The 17152-nt window shown below is 51.1% G+C and overlaps 1 protein-coding gene across 1 annotated transcript; it reads right to left on the bottom strand.

The window, feature by feature from the left end:
- Positions 1 to 1191: 1191 nt before the first annotated feature.
- JDP2 (Jun dimerization protein 2) lies at positions 1192 to 7497 on the bottom strand. The gene is made up of 3 exons (XM_010176955.1): positions 7297 to 7497; positions 2330 to 2434; positions 1192 to 1466 (listed from the first exon to the last, which is right to left on the bottom strand). The coding sequence occupies exons 1-3, from the start codon at positions 7495 to 7497 to the stop codon at positions 1281 to 1283; spliced, it is 492 nt and encodes a 163-aa protein (XP_010175257.1). The 3' UTR covers positions 1192 to 1280.
- Positions 7498 to 17152: the final 9655 nt, after the last annotated feature.

The following is a 17152-nucleotide window of genomic DNA, read 5'->3' as shown; positions in this document are numbered from 1 at the left end:
TTCCCATCTCTTTCTCATCCCTGAAATGAGTTCCAGCTGCTGTATTCAGGCCTGAAACAAGAAGTACCAGGTAAGGATGAGATAGTCTCCCTGTCCCACACTTCTGCCTTTCCAGCCAGCAAGCCATACCCTGCCTGCCCTCTTGGGTTCAGCACTGAGCTACTTCTTGCTTGACAATGGTCAGAGCTGCTGCCAGGCTCCCAGCTTCCCCAGGGTGAGTTCCCCCAGCCCACAGCTCCTAACACACGAGAACCACCAAAAGCAGCTCTAGGATCAGCTCCACCATGCCACTCAGCCAGGAATGCACCCAGCATGGTCAGACCCAGCACAAGGTGCCACGATGTCTAGCTCTGGCCAGAGCCCACTGTGGCCTGACCCGGACAGAGCACAGGAGGATGGCGTATGTAAAGGTAACATTTACTGAGAGATACAGAACTGAGTATTATGAAGAACATACATGGATGGAGAGGGTAGCAACACCACTGCAGAGGGTGGCTTGGACCCCCTTACCAGCACCCCAGGGAAGGACCCAGATGCTACCAGACAAGTAACACAATGGAGATAACTGTGGCATATGCATTTGTAACAAACAGACCATCATAACATACATTTCTATGGGATCACATCTAGTGATTATATAAATCCATATAGAGATTGCTGTATAAAAACTTTGTAAAAAATACTTTAAAAAAGTGTAAAAATGTGCATTCAAGAGCACGGCCGACACGGACAGCTGGGCTGTAAACATTATACTGAGAGTGTGCTTGTGTGGGGCGCCTGCGCCACCCAGCCCCGCCAGGCCTGCCCACCAGACGGGGCTGTGTCAAGTGTTTTCGGTTCTTGGGTTCAGGTTTTCCTCCGGAGCGTGTGCCAGGAGCGGTGGCGCGTTGGGGCGGGCCCCGGGCGGCCCCGGCGGGCCTGCCGCTCTTCAGCCTGTGGACCCTGCTCCCCACGGGGTGTGTGGTCCTCACGGGATGTGCTGCAGCATCATGGGTCCCCAGGGCCACAAGCAGGCTGAAGGGCCGTGATGAGGTATCACAGGGAGGGAGGTTGCCCTCACTGGTGCCACTAGCCCTGCTCCCGGGTTCAGCATCAGAGTACATGGTTGACAGGTTCCTGATCTTCTCTGTCCCTGTATTTGTATGGTCCATGGTTCCCAAGGAAGCCCACTGGGTCCTGGCTGCACCAGGCCTGGCTGCACAGTTCTTCATACAGTACATACATTAGAGACCCTGGAAGACCCTGCACCACTGTCTCCTCCTCCTGGCCCAGTGCCACCTTCACTTCTTCTCTAGCTGCTCCAGCAATGGGTTGGCTTCGTTCTCTGGTGTCTTGATGCTGTCTGTCCGCACAATGCAGGTGGGACGGTGCTGGTTCAGCATCAGGATCAGCTGCTGCCTCTCCTGTTTCAGCTCTTCTATCTGGGCCTTCAGCTCAGCATTCATGAGCTCCAAACGCTCAGACTCCTAGCAGGACAGCAACACAACTGCATGTGATTACTCCAACAGGACAAGGTACAAGGAGAAACAAGCTGGCCAACAAGCCATCTCTGCTCAGTGCTGCCCCTCAGCCCCTGCAGCACAGGAAGCAGCCTGAAGACCTGCCAAGGCACCAGGTCCCTCCAGGCAGTTCATCCCCAGCCCCGTGTCCTTGCATTACCTAGTGCCAGCACATGGAAATACAAGGCCACCTCCTAGGACAGGTCTCTGCTGCACCACAGCAAACCCCCTGCCTGGCTGCTTTCCATAGTCTGGAAGGGTGTTTGGAAACAAACTCGCATTTAAGTTTTCACCCCTCATCTGCCAGGATCTGCCCTTGTGAAATGGCCCCTTGACCCCCACTGTGTCATTTGCCCATGTCCCACTACCCCTTGAAAAAAAGAAAGTGCTGTGAGAGTTTTTCTGCCTTGGGGTCATGGGTGGGTGAGAGGGCATGTGGCCTCTGAACAGGGATTTGGGCAAGGGGCCAGCAGAGTGTCAGCCCCTGTCCTGTGCCACACTGCCACAGGTGCTCCTGCTCCAGCACTGAGGCAGAGACACCATCAGCCCTCTCTCACTCAAGCCCAGAGCCCACCTCCAACCCTCTCCATCCCTGGTACCACAGGCACAGGATGGCTATGAGCTCTGCCTGGGCACACAGACAGCCACCACCTTCACAGCCTTGTGGGAAGCACAGCGATGGGCTCGTATTTTCCCAGATTAGGGCATGGGAGCAAGGGGAGGCCGAGGGGCAGTGCAGGAGGGAGTGTTGCCCACAGCTGGGGCACCTTTCTAGGGAAGTGCCCCCACCAAGGTTCCCGCTGTGCTCTAGGACAGGTCAGGGCACCCACCCGCTGCAGAAACTCCGTTCTCTCCTTCTTCTTGTTACGACATCGTGCTGCTGCTACTTTGTTTTTCTCCCGGCGCCTTTTCCTCCTCTCCTCTTCCTCGTCCAGCTGCAACGAGACAGAGAAGCCCAGGTGAGAGCTGGCAGGTGTGGGGCAGGGGGAGCCCCCCCAGCGCCCCTGCCAGTGGCAGGGCAAGGAGAGGGATGGCAGCCACCCGTGCCAGTGGCCATTAGCGATGCGGTACAATCCTCACCAGCAATCAGGGGTGCTGCTGCCACAGTCTCTGACTCCACTCTGTGAGGACACAGGGAGGGAGATCAGTGCAGTACCCACAGCTGGGGACCCAGCTGGCAGGGGACAGACAACTCTTTGCAGGGCTGCTCCGTCCCTGAGAGACGGCAGAGACAAGGAGAATAGAGCCCCATCCTGCAAAGATGGGCACAGTTTGTCACATCTCTGTGAGCACAGTTATTCAAAGCATCACACACGCAGCCAAGGGTGAGAGGCAGAGAAACCTGAAAGATCTCCCACCTGGGCCGGGCTGTTCCCCCTCTTCCAGTACATGAGACTGTGTGCTGCAGCTTCAGTGCCAGCCAAGTCACAGAGCCACCACGGTACAGGTGGGGACAGATCCCACAACCCCTTTAAAGAAGCAGGAACAGCAGTGCCTGCACTGCTTGCCATGACTCAGTTGCTCTGTGCTGTCCGATTCAAACCACACAGGCCAGGCCAATAAGCCATATGGGCTGGAAACCCATAATCAAAGTATTTAGGGATATTTACTACAAAGCCTGTGTAAATGGCCTATGGCACGCTTACATCCAAGAACCCAAACCAGCTCCTTCAATTAAAATCTGAGTGCTGGAAAGCCCTGTGAAGTCAGCATCCAGGTTACACTCTGTAGCATGGCTAGAGAAAAGGTCCCCAGTGCCTTCATCCACATTTGGCCTGGGACTCCAAAATTTGAGATGTCAGACTGAATTGCCTCGTTCTTATCAAGTGATACCTGACAGCACACATCTTTTCAGATGCAGTGGCAACAATGTTTGCTTTATGAGCACCTCCACAGCTTATTTGCACTTTCCCTAAGGGCAGCTCCAGTCTGAGAAGGCAGCCACATCCTTCCCTTCCCTTCACACCTCCCCAAGTCAAGATGAGGCTCATCCCAGATGAGCCTCTTGCAGCACACACCATCTGAACAGCCTTGTGTTCTAGCGTCTGGGCTTAGTAACCTCAAAAGGAAAGTCAGACATTCCCCATGCCAAGGCCACAAAGTGGTGGTAGGAGTGGGGGCCACCAGATTAGCCCATGTGCGGGTACACCGGTGCCTGCAGGAAACAAAAGGTGCAGGCACCATTGTCCACAGCAAACTGTGCATACTGCTAACATTCACTGAGCCCAAAGCCCACTAATCAAAACATCTCAATGTGATGTGCAAGGACAGGACAAAACATTGACTCAGCAGAGTTAGGGTGAAGGAGTACCTTAAGCTGCATATCCAATATGCAGCACATAGCATGCTTTAGAAGATAATGTCCAAGTCTGATAGCACTAATAGCTTTTGCATCTTCCCTACTTCACTTCCCAAGCACTATACTAAAGTTATTTGGTTCTATCTGTTTTAGATGGGGCTAAAATGTTAAGCAAAGTCAGCACAAGCTATGCACAAACTTCCATAATGCTGAGCTGACACCATTCCTTTGCCAAGGCAGTGCCATGGGGCATCATGCACCACACTCAGGAGAACCAGGATGGGAACTGCACTAATGCCCCCAAGTCCAGTTAGAAATGGCCAGCTCTCACTACACCCACGTAACTCGGGAGTGGCAGGCATTAGCAGAGGCAACCAGTAAGGCTCTAACTCCTTTTCCTCCAGGCAGGACCAGGACAGCCCACAGCAAGGCACGAGCAGCTCTTACAAAATATCCATGCAGAGCTTAAGAAGAGGTGGACATCAGTTTAGCAGAGGCAACCAGTAAGGCTCTAACTCCACACTCTGCTGCCTTTTCCTCCTGGCAGGACCAGGACAGCCCACAGCAAGGCATGAGCAGCTCTTACAAAATATCCGTGCAGAGCTTAAGAAGAGGTGGACATCAGGGTAGCCACCATTCCCCTCCACACATTTACCAACCACTCATCTACCCCTTAGCTTCTTGGTCTTTTAGTTCAAGGATTATTAGTAAGGTGCAGAGACAGGACATGTGCTCACAGCTCCCAAAGCTCAAGAAACACACCCCAAACTTTCCTGGAAAGTACATCTTGAGTTGTTAACAGGAACTGGAAGAGCAAACAGCAACCACACAAGCCTCACAATCTCCCTGGGAACTGTCTGACACATTTCCATGCCCTGTTGCTCCATTCAGTGAGGATCAAAGAATAAGTGACCTGTCCCCATCCCCTTCAGCTTCCCCTCCACCCCACAGAGGGTCCAGCAAAGGGCAACGTCCTTCAGATGGGGTACAGATGCTCAAGGAAGGTGGCTCAGTACAGACAGTGGCAGCTTGAACTCTTGGCTCTGGTTTTTGACCACAGCTCCTGTAACTTCATGAAAGCAGGTTTCCCCTTCTCCGCTTCTGCTCGATTTCAGTTCAAAAAGGTGACATGGCCCTGGGACTGGGGGTTAGGACTCTACTCAGAGGCATGAGGGACGGTGATGGTGTATCACACCATAGCATGTTTCAGCAGCCAATCTCCAGGGGAGCCCTGTAGGGAGAAGGTCTGGGGTTGCCTTCTGAATTGCTTCAGTCAGCAGCATCAGGGACAGTGGCGATCATCAGTCTGAGGGGCAACGCTCTGTCCCAGAGGGAGCACCCAAGGTGGGATTCAATGGCAGAGGAGCACAGCAGCACCTGTCTCCAGCTGCCCCAGGAGGAGGGCAGCCTGCGCAGCACGGCTGTTCACCACCCAGCCGGGAAGCCAGCACCCAGCTCTCACTGGCTGGGTTTTGTGCACACTCCCAGGGACAAACACCCCGGTGCCAGGAGAAGCTGGTCCCCCCTGCCCAGCAGAGAAAGCTGCCTATACCCCAGCTCACAGGGAGCAGCCTGCCCTCCCAGGCACCGCGCAGAGCGTGGCAGGCTGGTACTCAGCGTCCCTGGGCTCCAGCTCCCTGCGAGAGGAAAGCAGCTGCAGGCTGCATTGCAAAATTATGCGTGGGCAGCTTCTTGGCTACTCATGGGATAAGCAGCTACTGCTTCCACTCCCCCCAGCCTTCACAGGGGCAGCTCCATTTGCTGTCCTCAACTCCACAGGCCATGCGGGGGAGGAACTGGCTGCAGGGAAGGTGGCCGCACAGGGGCTGCCAGTGGGTTTCCCCTTAACTCTTCTCCATATGGTGTCTCAACAACTGGCCTGGAGGACACTCAGCACTTCCAGTACCCACTGTGGGGCAGAGCTGCCCCGTCCCTGTTACGCAAAGGCTGGTGAGACCACATCCACATGCCCACCAAGCAAAAGCAGCTGTTGCAGGGCCAGCTCAGCAGTGCCCAAGACACCCCAGCAAAGGAGCTGTGCCTGGGAAGACAGCACAGCTACAGACTCTGTCTTTCTTCCCCAGCTCATGAAGCGAGGTGGGCACGGCACCCCATTTGCTGCGTGATACCCAGGCCAAGAGCTTGGAACAGCATTTGGCTTCAGCTGGCAACCCACAACTGCTTTGCCCATAGAGGGACCAAAGCCATCAGCATCCCCCAGGCCCTTCTAACAGCATCCTGCAGCATCCTAGCCACAGCTCCTGCCATTGCAGAGCTGCCCAGCCCTTCCCTAGGTGAGCTCCATGGGATGTTGCATGAGCTGATTGGACTCCTTGAGCACAGAGCTCCTGTGCAAGGTGATCAGATGGACTCCATCGTACCAGTTCTTCCCACAGGAGTCTTCCACAAGGGGCTGGGGGAAAGGAACAGGCACCCTCTCCCCACAGGTGGGCCTGGGTGCTGCTGAGCTTTTGCCGTAAGAGTCAAGCCAAACCAAGTGTCAGCACCATTTGGAGAGTGGGCTGCTCTCTGGAACTGGCTCCCTTCAGCTCACACCTCATCATGGGCAGCTTTTCATATCATCTAGCAGCTCCTAGCTGACATCTCCAGAGAATGCACATCATCCCATCCTCAGACAGCATCATCTGAGGTATTCTCTCATAGGAGTAAATGCGCTATTCAGAAGGGTTGTGTATTGGACCTTCTGACAGCAGCCACCACCTTCACCAACCCTCCGAATCGATGGGTTCCCAGCTCCATCTGCAGGCAGTGGGAGATGCAAACACTCACCACCAGTACAGCAAGGGTCAAGGAGTCAAAGACTGGACAACCAACACATGAGACAACCACACAAAGAAAATGCTGTGCAAGTATCTCCCAAGTCCCTGCAGCCTGGTTTTGATGTGCCAGTCTGCAGAAGCAGAAGCTGCCCACCTTCCCCATCCCAGGAACACGAGGTGACACCAGGGCGCCCACCAACCAGTGGGGTAGGGGCAGCCCCAACCAGCAGTGCCTGCAGCACAAGCTGAGTCACCGCTGCCACTCAGCACTGCTCAATCCATGTGCCTTGTCCCCATAGAAAAGACAATGCCAATGCCAGCAGCACCATAGGCTCGTTGGAACCTGAGACGGGATGAAAGCATCTGACAGCTTCTCCTTTGGGTGCATGCCCCAAACTAGGGACATGTTGGCTGCACCAGACCCTGCTCCACAGGCAGGGCTTGAGCCCAGCCGACTGCCAACGGCTGCATGGGACCAGTCAGGTCTGGGACATGGGCCACTACTCCCAGCCCATGCTGCAGGGACATAAATTCAGGCACGGGAAAGAGGCAGGTGGTGGAGCAGCTGCCAACATGCATGCACATCACCAAAGAGGCAGCATGACATGCTTATAAAACACACCGCTGGCCACCCTGGCAGGAAATCCAAGCACAGGCAGGAGAGAAACCCAGGCAGGTGTAGGCAACAGCCCTGCAGCCAGCAGCCCCTGAGACTCACCTCACTTTTCATGGGTTGGGGTCTCTTCCCAAGCTTCACCTCCAGGAAGTGGAGTGGTGAGATCATGGCCCCGATGTTGCGGATGTCGGCGTACTTCAGCTCCTCGGCAGTCAGGGCTGTGCCAGGCAGTCCCGTCAAGGGGCCAAGCCCAGGCAGCGCGCCGGCCGTCAGGGACGGGTCGGGGATCTGTCCTGGCATCATAGCAGGGGAAGCAGCTTCGTAGGCTGCAGGGAGAGTGAGACACAGCCCGTTAAAACCCAGCTACAGGGCCTCAGGACATGGCACAAGACAAATTTATTCTACAGTCCCACCACTTAATGGGGTGCAAACTAAGGAAATCAGCTGCTCTTCCCTGGGGATAGCAAAGGCAAGGACTAAGCAGAACCCAAAATACATGAATCCTGCTAGGAAGGGTATGCTACTGGTGTGTAGACCAGGAAGGGAAGATACTCAAGAGGCAAAGCAGCAGCAGAATAGGAGCTGGCTGCAATGACAGTGATGTAGTCCCATGGACTACTGGTTTTGGCACACTTTTCTCTGAAGTGCAGAAGATCAAGGTTTGCTCTTAAGCAAGTTTTGCTTAATGTGTAGGTTATTAGGACAAGAAAATGGCACAAAGCCACATATGGCACATAATATGCCTTAGACTGGATTTCTTCTGGGCAGGCTCAGCCTGCTGGTCAGGGCTGGGACATGACACAAGAGGACCAGGGATAGAACCACGAGAGAAAAACCTGCCACTGAACAAACATCTCCCAGCACAGACACGAGGAAGCAAAGGCTGGAGAGGAGGGGAAATGGAGCAAGGTACAAAAGGCTTCTTCTATCAGGAAAGAAAAAAAAAATTGCTGCACAAGTAAGAATAGGATCAGGACAAGCTTTGGCAAGTCACCTACAGGCAGAAGAAAGGGAGTTACCAAGAATTGTGAAGAACAAGCTGCTAAGAGATAAAATGGGAAGCGCATAGAGCTGGAGCTATTATATCAGCCAAAAAGCAAAGGGAGCAGGTGGTTGTTGGCTACAGCACAAGTACATCCCTGCTTGTGTAACTGCCCTGGGACACTCACACTGACCCAGTTACAACACACGGAGTCAACTTCGGCCCACAGAGCAACTATTTCCCCCTGCCCTCTCAACTCAGCCACATGTCCCAGTGTGCACACACTGCTCTCCTTCCTTCAACCAGACAGGTCCCAGCACACTCCAGGAGCCTCCAGGCATCCACCCATCCTGCCCCCATGCCAGGAGGCATCAGTGCAGCAGGGAGAGGGACCAGCAATGTCAGGGCTGAGAAACAGGTTCACGGAGTGGACCCAAAATCTCACTGAGCAGCTTCCTGCAACCACTAGAGCCACACAAGGTAGGATTCAACGAGCACTTGGGCAAACTCATAGAAGAGGGACCATCAGGCATAACAATCTGCAAAAACTCCTAGAAGCTCCGAAATCACCAATTGCCAGAGCAAGGAGGTGCATTATGTGAGGGATAACATGCACATGCCCTGCTCTTTCCAAAGCATCCACTCTCAGCTGCTGAGAGGCCAGGTAACAGGCAATGCAGATTTTTGGTGGAGGCAGTAGAGCAGTGCTAAGCTGAGGCACACACACATTGTCAAGCCAGATGCCATCCTGGAGTGACAAATCTATGCCAGTACCAGGCCAAAAACTTGAGTAAAGCTGCATGTGAGATAGGACTGTTGGATCACAGAGTTACAGAGCAGTTGAAGTGGGGAGGAACCTCTGGAGATCGCCTGGTCCAACCCTTCTGCTCAAGTAGAGTCAGTGGGAGCAGGTTGAACGGGGTTAATCATGACAAGCAGAGAAGTTAAGGATTTCTTGGTGCTGGCACATCTCTTTACCCAGGAGATTATCTGATATATTTGTTAATATGAAGGAATAGGAGATGAGCAGTGGAAGGGAAGGAAAGCCAATCACACAGGTTAGTCAAGGGTAGGGAGGTTAACACAAGCTCCACAGCTCCCAGCATGGGGGCTGTGCAAGCCATACTGGCATGACAGACAAGGGGATTTGCATCAGAGAGCTCCTATGAGCTGCAATATGCTGTAAGCTGTCATACACTCTAATCTGCCACCAAAGAGGTCCAAGTGTCATCAAGAGATGTCCCTTGGCAGGGTTTGCTCAGCAGACAGCAGCAGTGACCAACAGGACTTGAGAAAGAGCATGGAAAGCAAATGCAGCAAGACCATGACCATAAAGAGGCAGCGAGCAGGAAACAAGCCCTCTGCTCTGGTCATCCTCCAGAAGGAGAGACCAGAAAGGGAAGAGCAGACCCAGTGCTCAGCAGTTCTGGTACACAGGGGGAGGAAGCTGGGTCTGGGGGAGGTGATCTACACAAGGACATTAAAACCTGAAAAGGAGAAGATGAGAAAAACAGGAGACACAAGTAACTTCTGCAGTGAAGTGATATGACCTGATGAAATGGACTCCTGCTCATTTAGTGACAAGAGAAAAAGAAAATACTTGGTAATGATACTTGACCTCAGAAAAGACTACATGTCAGCTCATTGAGATTGCACGGACCTAAACTGATCCAAAGCATTCATTCTCCCATAGCAATCTCTAAACCAGACAGCAGTAACTCCCCATCTGCAGTGGTTGCCTTGTAGAGCATCAGGAGATGCCAAATCACAGCAGGGCTCTGAAGCTGCACGCTACCTCCCTCTCCTTCCTTTCAGGCCTACACACAGCTAAGATGCTTCCCTCCTCCAGAAACCAGAGGACACTACCCTAGGCTGCAGTTCAGATAGAAAAATGCAAAAAGTTATTTGGGGACTGCATGCAGGTCCCTACCATCTTCCTCAGAGATTGTCCCTCAGCACCAGGTCAGTGAGGTGGCATGGCAAAGGGGAATGACTCCAGCAGCTCTTCCCAGGACATACTGCCACAGGACTCAGCTGTGTGGAGTTAAATACAGTCTAACATTTTGGGAGAGCTGCACGCGCTGCAGAGCTAACCATTTCCCAGCTGCTGCCACCAAGATGACGTGTTGTGGCACTTGGGAAGGAGCCTGACAACAGCAGCACACCCCTCACCAGCAATACCATAGATGTCCATCCCCAGCTTGAAGAGTTTAGGCTTCAGTAATTTTTTTTTTAAATGGTAAAGGATATGAACACCCTCATCAAGTCTCCCTCCTGCAAATTCCACATGTGGGCTGCTGGAGCTCACACTGATTTGGGGCCCTGACTCACCCTTTCACAGGCTTCAGGCTGGGAACTGACTTGAGCCCAGCACTGGATGACTAAATCCATTCCTGATTTGGGGAAACTGGTTTTAATTTGTCGTCTTCCATCACACGTGCAGCTGACAGCACCCAGGCGCTGGGCTGGACAGTCCAGGTCCTCAGACACACCAAATTCAGGGTCACTGCAATTTATGAAATAAGGAGGGAGGAAGAATTTGTTCTCCAGACTGTGGGACTACCTGGCCACCAAGCACCTCCCTGCACTCCCGAGTCTGGGGCAGTCCCCCAGGGACAAGTGGCTAAAGATTTGAGAAAACATTGTGCTTTCTCTGGCCCACTTTTTCCCTCTACCTCTTTGATCTGGTAGCTTAACATGCCTTGAAATAGCCTCTGTAACAGCGTGACATCAGGCACAGGTCAGAGTGAAGGAGCTGGGCCAGTACCTAACATGCTCGAAAAAACTTATCCTGGATCCAGGGTCTGCACTGCCAAAGCCCCATCACACCTGCATCAGTGTAAAATAAATCTAAAGCTGTTCAAACCAAAGCACCAGGAGCCATCTGGATGACCCTGTGCATTAAGACAAACTGAGAACTAGGTGGGAAGGGGGAAAGTGACTTCTACAAGCAAGATCTTGCTCAGGGGTCAGGAAGCTCAGAATCACACTGAGAACTGCCAAGAGTCAAGCCGAGTTAGACCTTGCAGAGGAATGCAAAACCATTCTCCTTTCATCCCAAGTCCCAGATATTTTCACCTTCTTTTCTGGTTAACACTAGAGGTAAGAAGTTGTACTTTGATTGTATCAAAAAAGCCACGGCATGTAATTCTATTTAATGCTTCGGTCTTCTTCCCAAGGCTGTTATTCTGGAAGACATTGACACGTCTGCCTACAGCTCCACCATATTTCTACCACATTTTCATGGTAGGGCAGAAATAACTTTGAAGTTCAAGATCTGAGTTTGACCTTCAAGTTGCAGTTTTTCAATAGCCATGTCTTGCTGGATGGGGTGAATACAGCTGGTGCCTTGCCAATCCCCAATTCCTTTCTGGATATTCCCTGGCAGTGTTTGTTATTTCTAAGGCACATGAACCAACCTCTGTACTCCTTCCCTTTCTAACACAGTGCTTTAGCTGGGATTCTTATTAGATTTTTTGCTTTTCAAAACTGCTTATTAACACAGTCTTTTTTCCTCAATGCAAGACAGTCTTTCAATGTCTCCTTCCATGAGCTGAGAAATATTGTGTCTTCAGTAAAACCTAGCTTTCTGGTGTCCTACAGCTGAACCACACAATTTCTGCATTGTACCAGCTATACTTTTTCACATAATGAAGCCAACAGTAAAGCAAAGCAGCAGGGGAAAGAGGATGTGCAGTCTTACATCTGACACTAGGATCTGCGTGACACCAGCTGCTCAAGTTTACATTCGCTGTAGCTGTGCCTTCTGCACTGATGCTATTCATCATTTTGTGCCACAACATCAAGATGCTCCAGAGTGAATTAGGAGACAGAGAAGGCTTTCTTAAAACTCCAGTTCAGTGACAAGCAGCTTGTTTCATTCAATGCTCTCTTCAGCAACTATCCTTACAGCAAAAATCTGGTCAACACATGATTTCATGGGTCAAAATTCAGTTTGTATTTCCTTAGTTTTGCCTCTACACTTCCCTTGTTCTGGTTAAAATGCTGCAACACAAAATTTGACCTCTTGCCAAGATGTCTGTAAACCCTCCTAATTATTGCAGTCACTTTTGCATCCTTGCTTTGGCACTGTTCTTGTCATGGTCTCGGTCAACCTCAGGTCAAGCTCAATTATTTTATAGGCAGTCTCATCCCCAAAAAGCTGACAACGGTACAGCTTCTTTTGCTCACCTTGGTTTTGCTGCTTCTTTCCCATTAGTGACAAGTATTTCTGTGCTTTGTCCCCCAATTTTGTCCTTGTGGTCAACAGTCTGTGATACTGGTTGATTTAATATTTCTTAAAGGCAGTGCCTATTACACATAGTTTTTCTACTGCTGCCAGGGTCTGTCATCTGCTGGAGCCTGTGACCTAGTGGGAAGAAGCTTTACCAAGCTGTTACTGTCCCATACAGTTGCTCAGTGTCACTGGTGACACTGTCCCTGCACACCCTCCTATTCTTTCTCCCACAGTTCTGATCTTCATTTGATTGGTGGGGGTTTTTTTGTTTGGTTTGGGGGTTTTTTGTTTGGTTAGTTTTTTTCTTCCCATAGTGATTTTGCTGCTGCTTTTTCAGGGGACTCTTTTTGTTTGTTTGTTTTTTGAAGGAGCTGATGTTTGCACAGCAGTTATGGCATAAATCGAATGTGCGTAGGCATAATCCACGTAACCCGGTGTCCCCAGGGGCTTGTACTCCAGTTGCTAGCCCGTATTCACACCCCCTGCCACCTCTTCAATGCTATTCTTACTCACAGAATAAAACTGGCACAGAAATGCCTACCTGTGTTGAAATCACACATTCATTTCCCTGTGCAGAAACTGCCTCAGTTTGTACCCACTGTTCCCCCAGGACTATCCTATGCATCCTCACTTAGCCAGAGGTGCTTCTTGCTTCTTTATAAACCCAATGCAGTTGCTGCTGCTGTGCCAACAGGATCATCATGCAGAGAGGACCACGACATCCTTAAGCAGGCTCTGACAGTCACACTTCAATTTAAATTGCCATTACTGTCTTATCTCTGCTGTCAGCTTCCCTGGTGAGAGCGAGGGCTGTTTGCAGCCTTATTTGCAATCTTGCTGCCTATAAATCAGGGTTTCTTCCAACATAAGGTATTTTACATGCTCTGATATCTGCAACAGTTGATCCAAGTACCCTTCCAATGCTAAGGCAGCCAGTCTAGCACCTAAAACCACCAGTCAGCAGATTCTGACACTCTGAATACCAGCATTCTTCTCTTTAGCCCATGCTAAGTGCTGTGCTAAGGCAAAGTCTGTCCCATCAGCCTGTCTCCATGCTGCCTGCAGAACCAAAGCTGCACTTGCCTGTTGTTCTCTCACTCCAGGCTCAACCTGGGTGCCTGCCACTACTTGCCAGCTGCCATGCATTGGAGCACTGCCAAAGTCTGCAAGCCATCACACCAGCAATCTTTGATCTCTTCAACACTGTGTTAGCACTTAACATACTATCATCATTTGTATGTACAGCCTTGGAGCACCTAAGTCACAGCAACTGGCCTTTCATCTGCTTCTGACCTACAGGCACTAATGTGCTGTGGAGATCACAAATAGTGCTACCATCCCTGAGAAGCAACTTCTGGTTCCTTAGATTTTTACTATGGCTCTACTGTAATTTTTTACTTTTTTTTACCAGCTCCTGGCTATCAAGTTCACTCAGCCTGTATGTCATACACTGCATCTTTCTAGCTCCTTCTGTTGGCAGAAGGATGATTTATATGAAAGCCCTTTCCTGACATGCCCAACTTCTCATACCCCAAGAATGTAACTTCCTAAACAAAGACAGGGCAGCTGTCAATCACTCCTCTGAAGCACAGAGCCACTTGTCTTTCTCCATCTGGACTCTTCTGGCTGGGGAGACTGCAGGGTGCTGAGGGTCGCTGGAGCCTACAGACCTTCTTCCACTTCAAGGCTCAGCCCCCAGTGAGCGCAAAGTTAAGCGCAATGAAGTTGAAGGCAGAAAGCTGCTACCCCATATTCCCAGTGCCACAAGTACCTAGCCATGCTATTACTTTTCTTCTGTTGCCTAAAATGCAATACTCTCTCATTCCCACACAGCTGCTATCTGCTCTAGATACATCTGATGCATCTAGCTTTGAGTAGTACCTTACAGCAGGACACCCCACCTCCTGTCTAGCTTCTTCTGGTCTGCATTGTTAAAAGCAGTAACTTGCGGTGCCAGTGCAAAGTTATTTGCCAACCATCAGAACACAGCAGTGGCCAAGCTCCTTGGTTGTAACCAGTCTTTTCAGATAGCCATGCAGCAGTGCTGGCAAGCATTTATTCATCTGCTGAACTTGTTGATGCCAAGGAGCCCACCACCTGTAGTGTACTGAAAAGCTGCAGTGACACTCACTGGGATAAAACTGTGTATGCCCTCTCTTTACCAAGGACTTAACATTACTTAGTGTTTTATGGCATGAGGGAGATTCCTCTTTAAATCTTCAGTGAGTGGACTGCAGGGCCACAATGCAAAAGAGAGGAAAGAGCTGTGAAAGACAGTTCCTTCAGGAGATGGAAGTCTAAGCTCATTTTGTGAGTGGGAATGGTCTGGCTCAGTCCTACACATCTAGTTTCACACAGGGGAACATCCAAGTCATTCACAGTAAGAAGCCTATGAAAAGCCTTGTGAAAACAGGAATGCAGAGAGCCCTGCTGCCTCCCTCATCTTCTCCATCACTGAGGCACAGAGCTCCCTACACTGTACCCACAGGGCAGCCCAGAGCACACAGCCTCACCTCAGCAGAAGTGCAGTTTTGTAACCCCTACCCAACCAAGTCCCACCACCAGGCCCCCACACCTGTCTCTATGATGCTTTGACTCCTTAACCCCATTATGAGGAAGGGGGATACTGGTCCTTCAGTCCTCAGCTTTAGAGATACACCCCTCTCCATTGCCACTAGCAAAGCAGTCAGCCCACAGTCCTTTTTTTTCCCCTGAGAATTTCCTTCCATACCTCCACAGGACACTTAAAAGCTCCAGTTTAGCATTACACTGCCCCCACCACTGCAATGCAGTGATTGACTCGTAAGCAACCTGTGACAGCGGGGTTTTGTACAGCACCTAGCTTAGCAAGGCTCCTCTGCTGCAACAACTGCCAAAAATTGCAATTAATTATCACAGTTATTATTATCGTAGATTGCAATTAATTATTTGTGGCAGTCTTTTAATAATGCTGCACCAGCCACTGAATGGCAGCACAGAGCAGGAAGGTAAAAGCTATCCTACTTCTGCCTGAAGCAACTCAGAGGGATTTGAGGAGGAAGGAATATCCTGCTCTGAGCTGGGCTGCAGCTCAGACATTGAGGTTAGCAACTGACTTTTTGAAATCCCCCAGGACCTTCCATGACCACATGTGGTCAGGGCTAGAATCTTCTTCAAGAAGACAACCCTACTCTGACAAAGAGCTATGCCCTTAGGGGCCAAGGATGGCCTCAGAGATGAGAGGGCCCTCCCCTACAAACTTCTCAAAATGATGCCCTGAATGCCAGGGTCATCCACAAAGACCTCCAATCCTTATAAAGACCAGCTCTGGCTAGTTTGCAACAGCACTGCTCAGCTGAGAGGCCCATATGGACCTTCAGCTCCCTGGCTACATGTTAAAATAGCCTGCAATGTTTGGACTAATACTCTGGACAGTCCAAGCAACTGAGAAACCCACACAAGCAGCCAAAGACAGATGGCATCAGGTTTTCTGTGCCCCCTTCTTACTGCACTGACACTGCATGACACATGCAGGCTGGCAAGAGGGCCATGCCACACACCATGGCTCTGCCTCCCTTGCTCTTGGGGCCAGGTCCACCAGGAACAGCCTACGGCAGTGAAAAGAGCCTCTCAGCAGCTTCACACTCAAGACACTGCATGCTGCCAAGTACCTTGCCCAGGCACTGCAGCTGAAGTAGCAAATACTAGCACGGGGAAGGAGAACACAGAGCAGATGCACAGCACTGCCTGTGCTTGAGCAGCCTAGTTGGACACACAGCTCAGATGGAGAGGGCAGGAGAAGGCAAGAGGGGTGAGGGAGTATCTACTCTTCCTTGGCAAGGACCACAGCACAGAGACCTTTGCATCCTATAAGGAAAGAAACAGTCAATGTACAGCCAGGAAGAGGAGGGAGAAGCATCCACAGGTCTCATCAAGGAAACAGAGGCAGCTACCTGCACGTTAACTCTCAGCAGATCTTCTTAATGCCCCAGACCCCAGGAGCCTGAGACAACTAATCACTGCTTGGCATAGGGATGGCAGCTCCTGCACCTACCCACTCATCCCCCAGATGAGCAGGTTTCTGCTTTTTTAAATCACTAGGAGTCATACTAAGAATCTGAACTCCAATGACGGGCATTCCCAGATGTCCCCATGCAAGCACTCACCAGCCAGTTCCCTGTGCAAACCCTGACAACAGCCTCCAGGTAGAGTTTTTCACGCAAGTTTTCTCAAAATTTGCTTAAAAATCCTGGTCTGAGCTGCAGAAGCATTTGTCTCTGCTGAGCTCTGGGAGTCCAAACACACACACACACAGTTTGGCAGCAGTTGTGTTCCAGGGCTGGTAATACAAGCCATGGAGCAGGCTGCCAAGACAAGCAAGAGAACGAGCCAGGCCCCTTTTCATTGGCCACCATACGCTGCATATGGCCCTGGAACCAGCCAGCACACTGTTCTCACCCTCCTTGAAGGCATAGGAGACCCTGTGTTTTCAAATACACCTCCACAGGGCCTTCATTAAAGGAAAATGGAAACATAATGTGGCTCTTGCTCTCTTGGTATTTCTCCCTTTCCCCCAATTTGCTCTCAAACCTATTTCCCTCCCATGGAAAAAGAAAAGTGCCTCCTGGAGCAGACCGTGCAAAAGAATGCAACTTCCATTCAACTCCACGCCTGACTGCTAAAGCGGACTTGGGACCGAGCGGCGGGGGAACCTCCAGGGCCCCCCTCCTTCCCGGGGCCCCGCGGGCCGGAGGCTGATC

This window comes from Antrostomus carolinensis, unplaced genomic scaffold (genome assembly GCF_000700745.2).
Source record: "Antrostomus carolinensis isolate BGI_N321 unplaced genomic scaffold, ASM70074v2 scaffold26021, whole genome shotgun sequence".
Classification (NCBI taxonomy): domain Eukaryota; kingdom Metazoa; phylum Chordata; class Aves; order Caprimulgiformes; family Caprimulgidae; genus Antrostomus; species Antrostomus carolinensis.
This window is presented reverse-complemented; position numbering and strand designations above follow the sequence as displayed.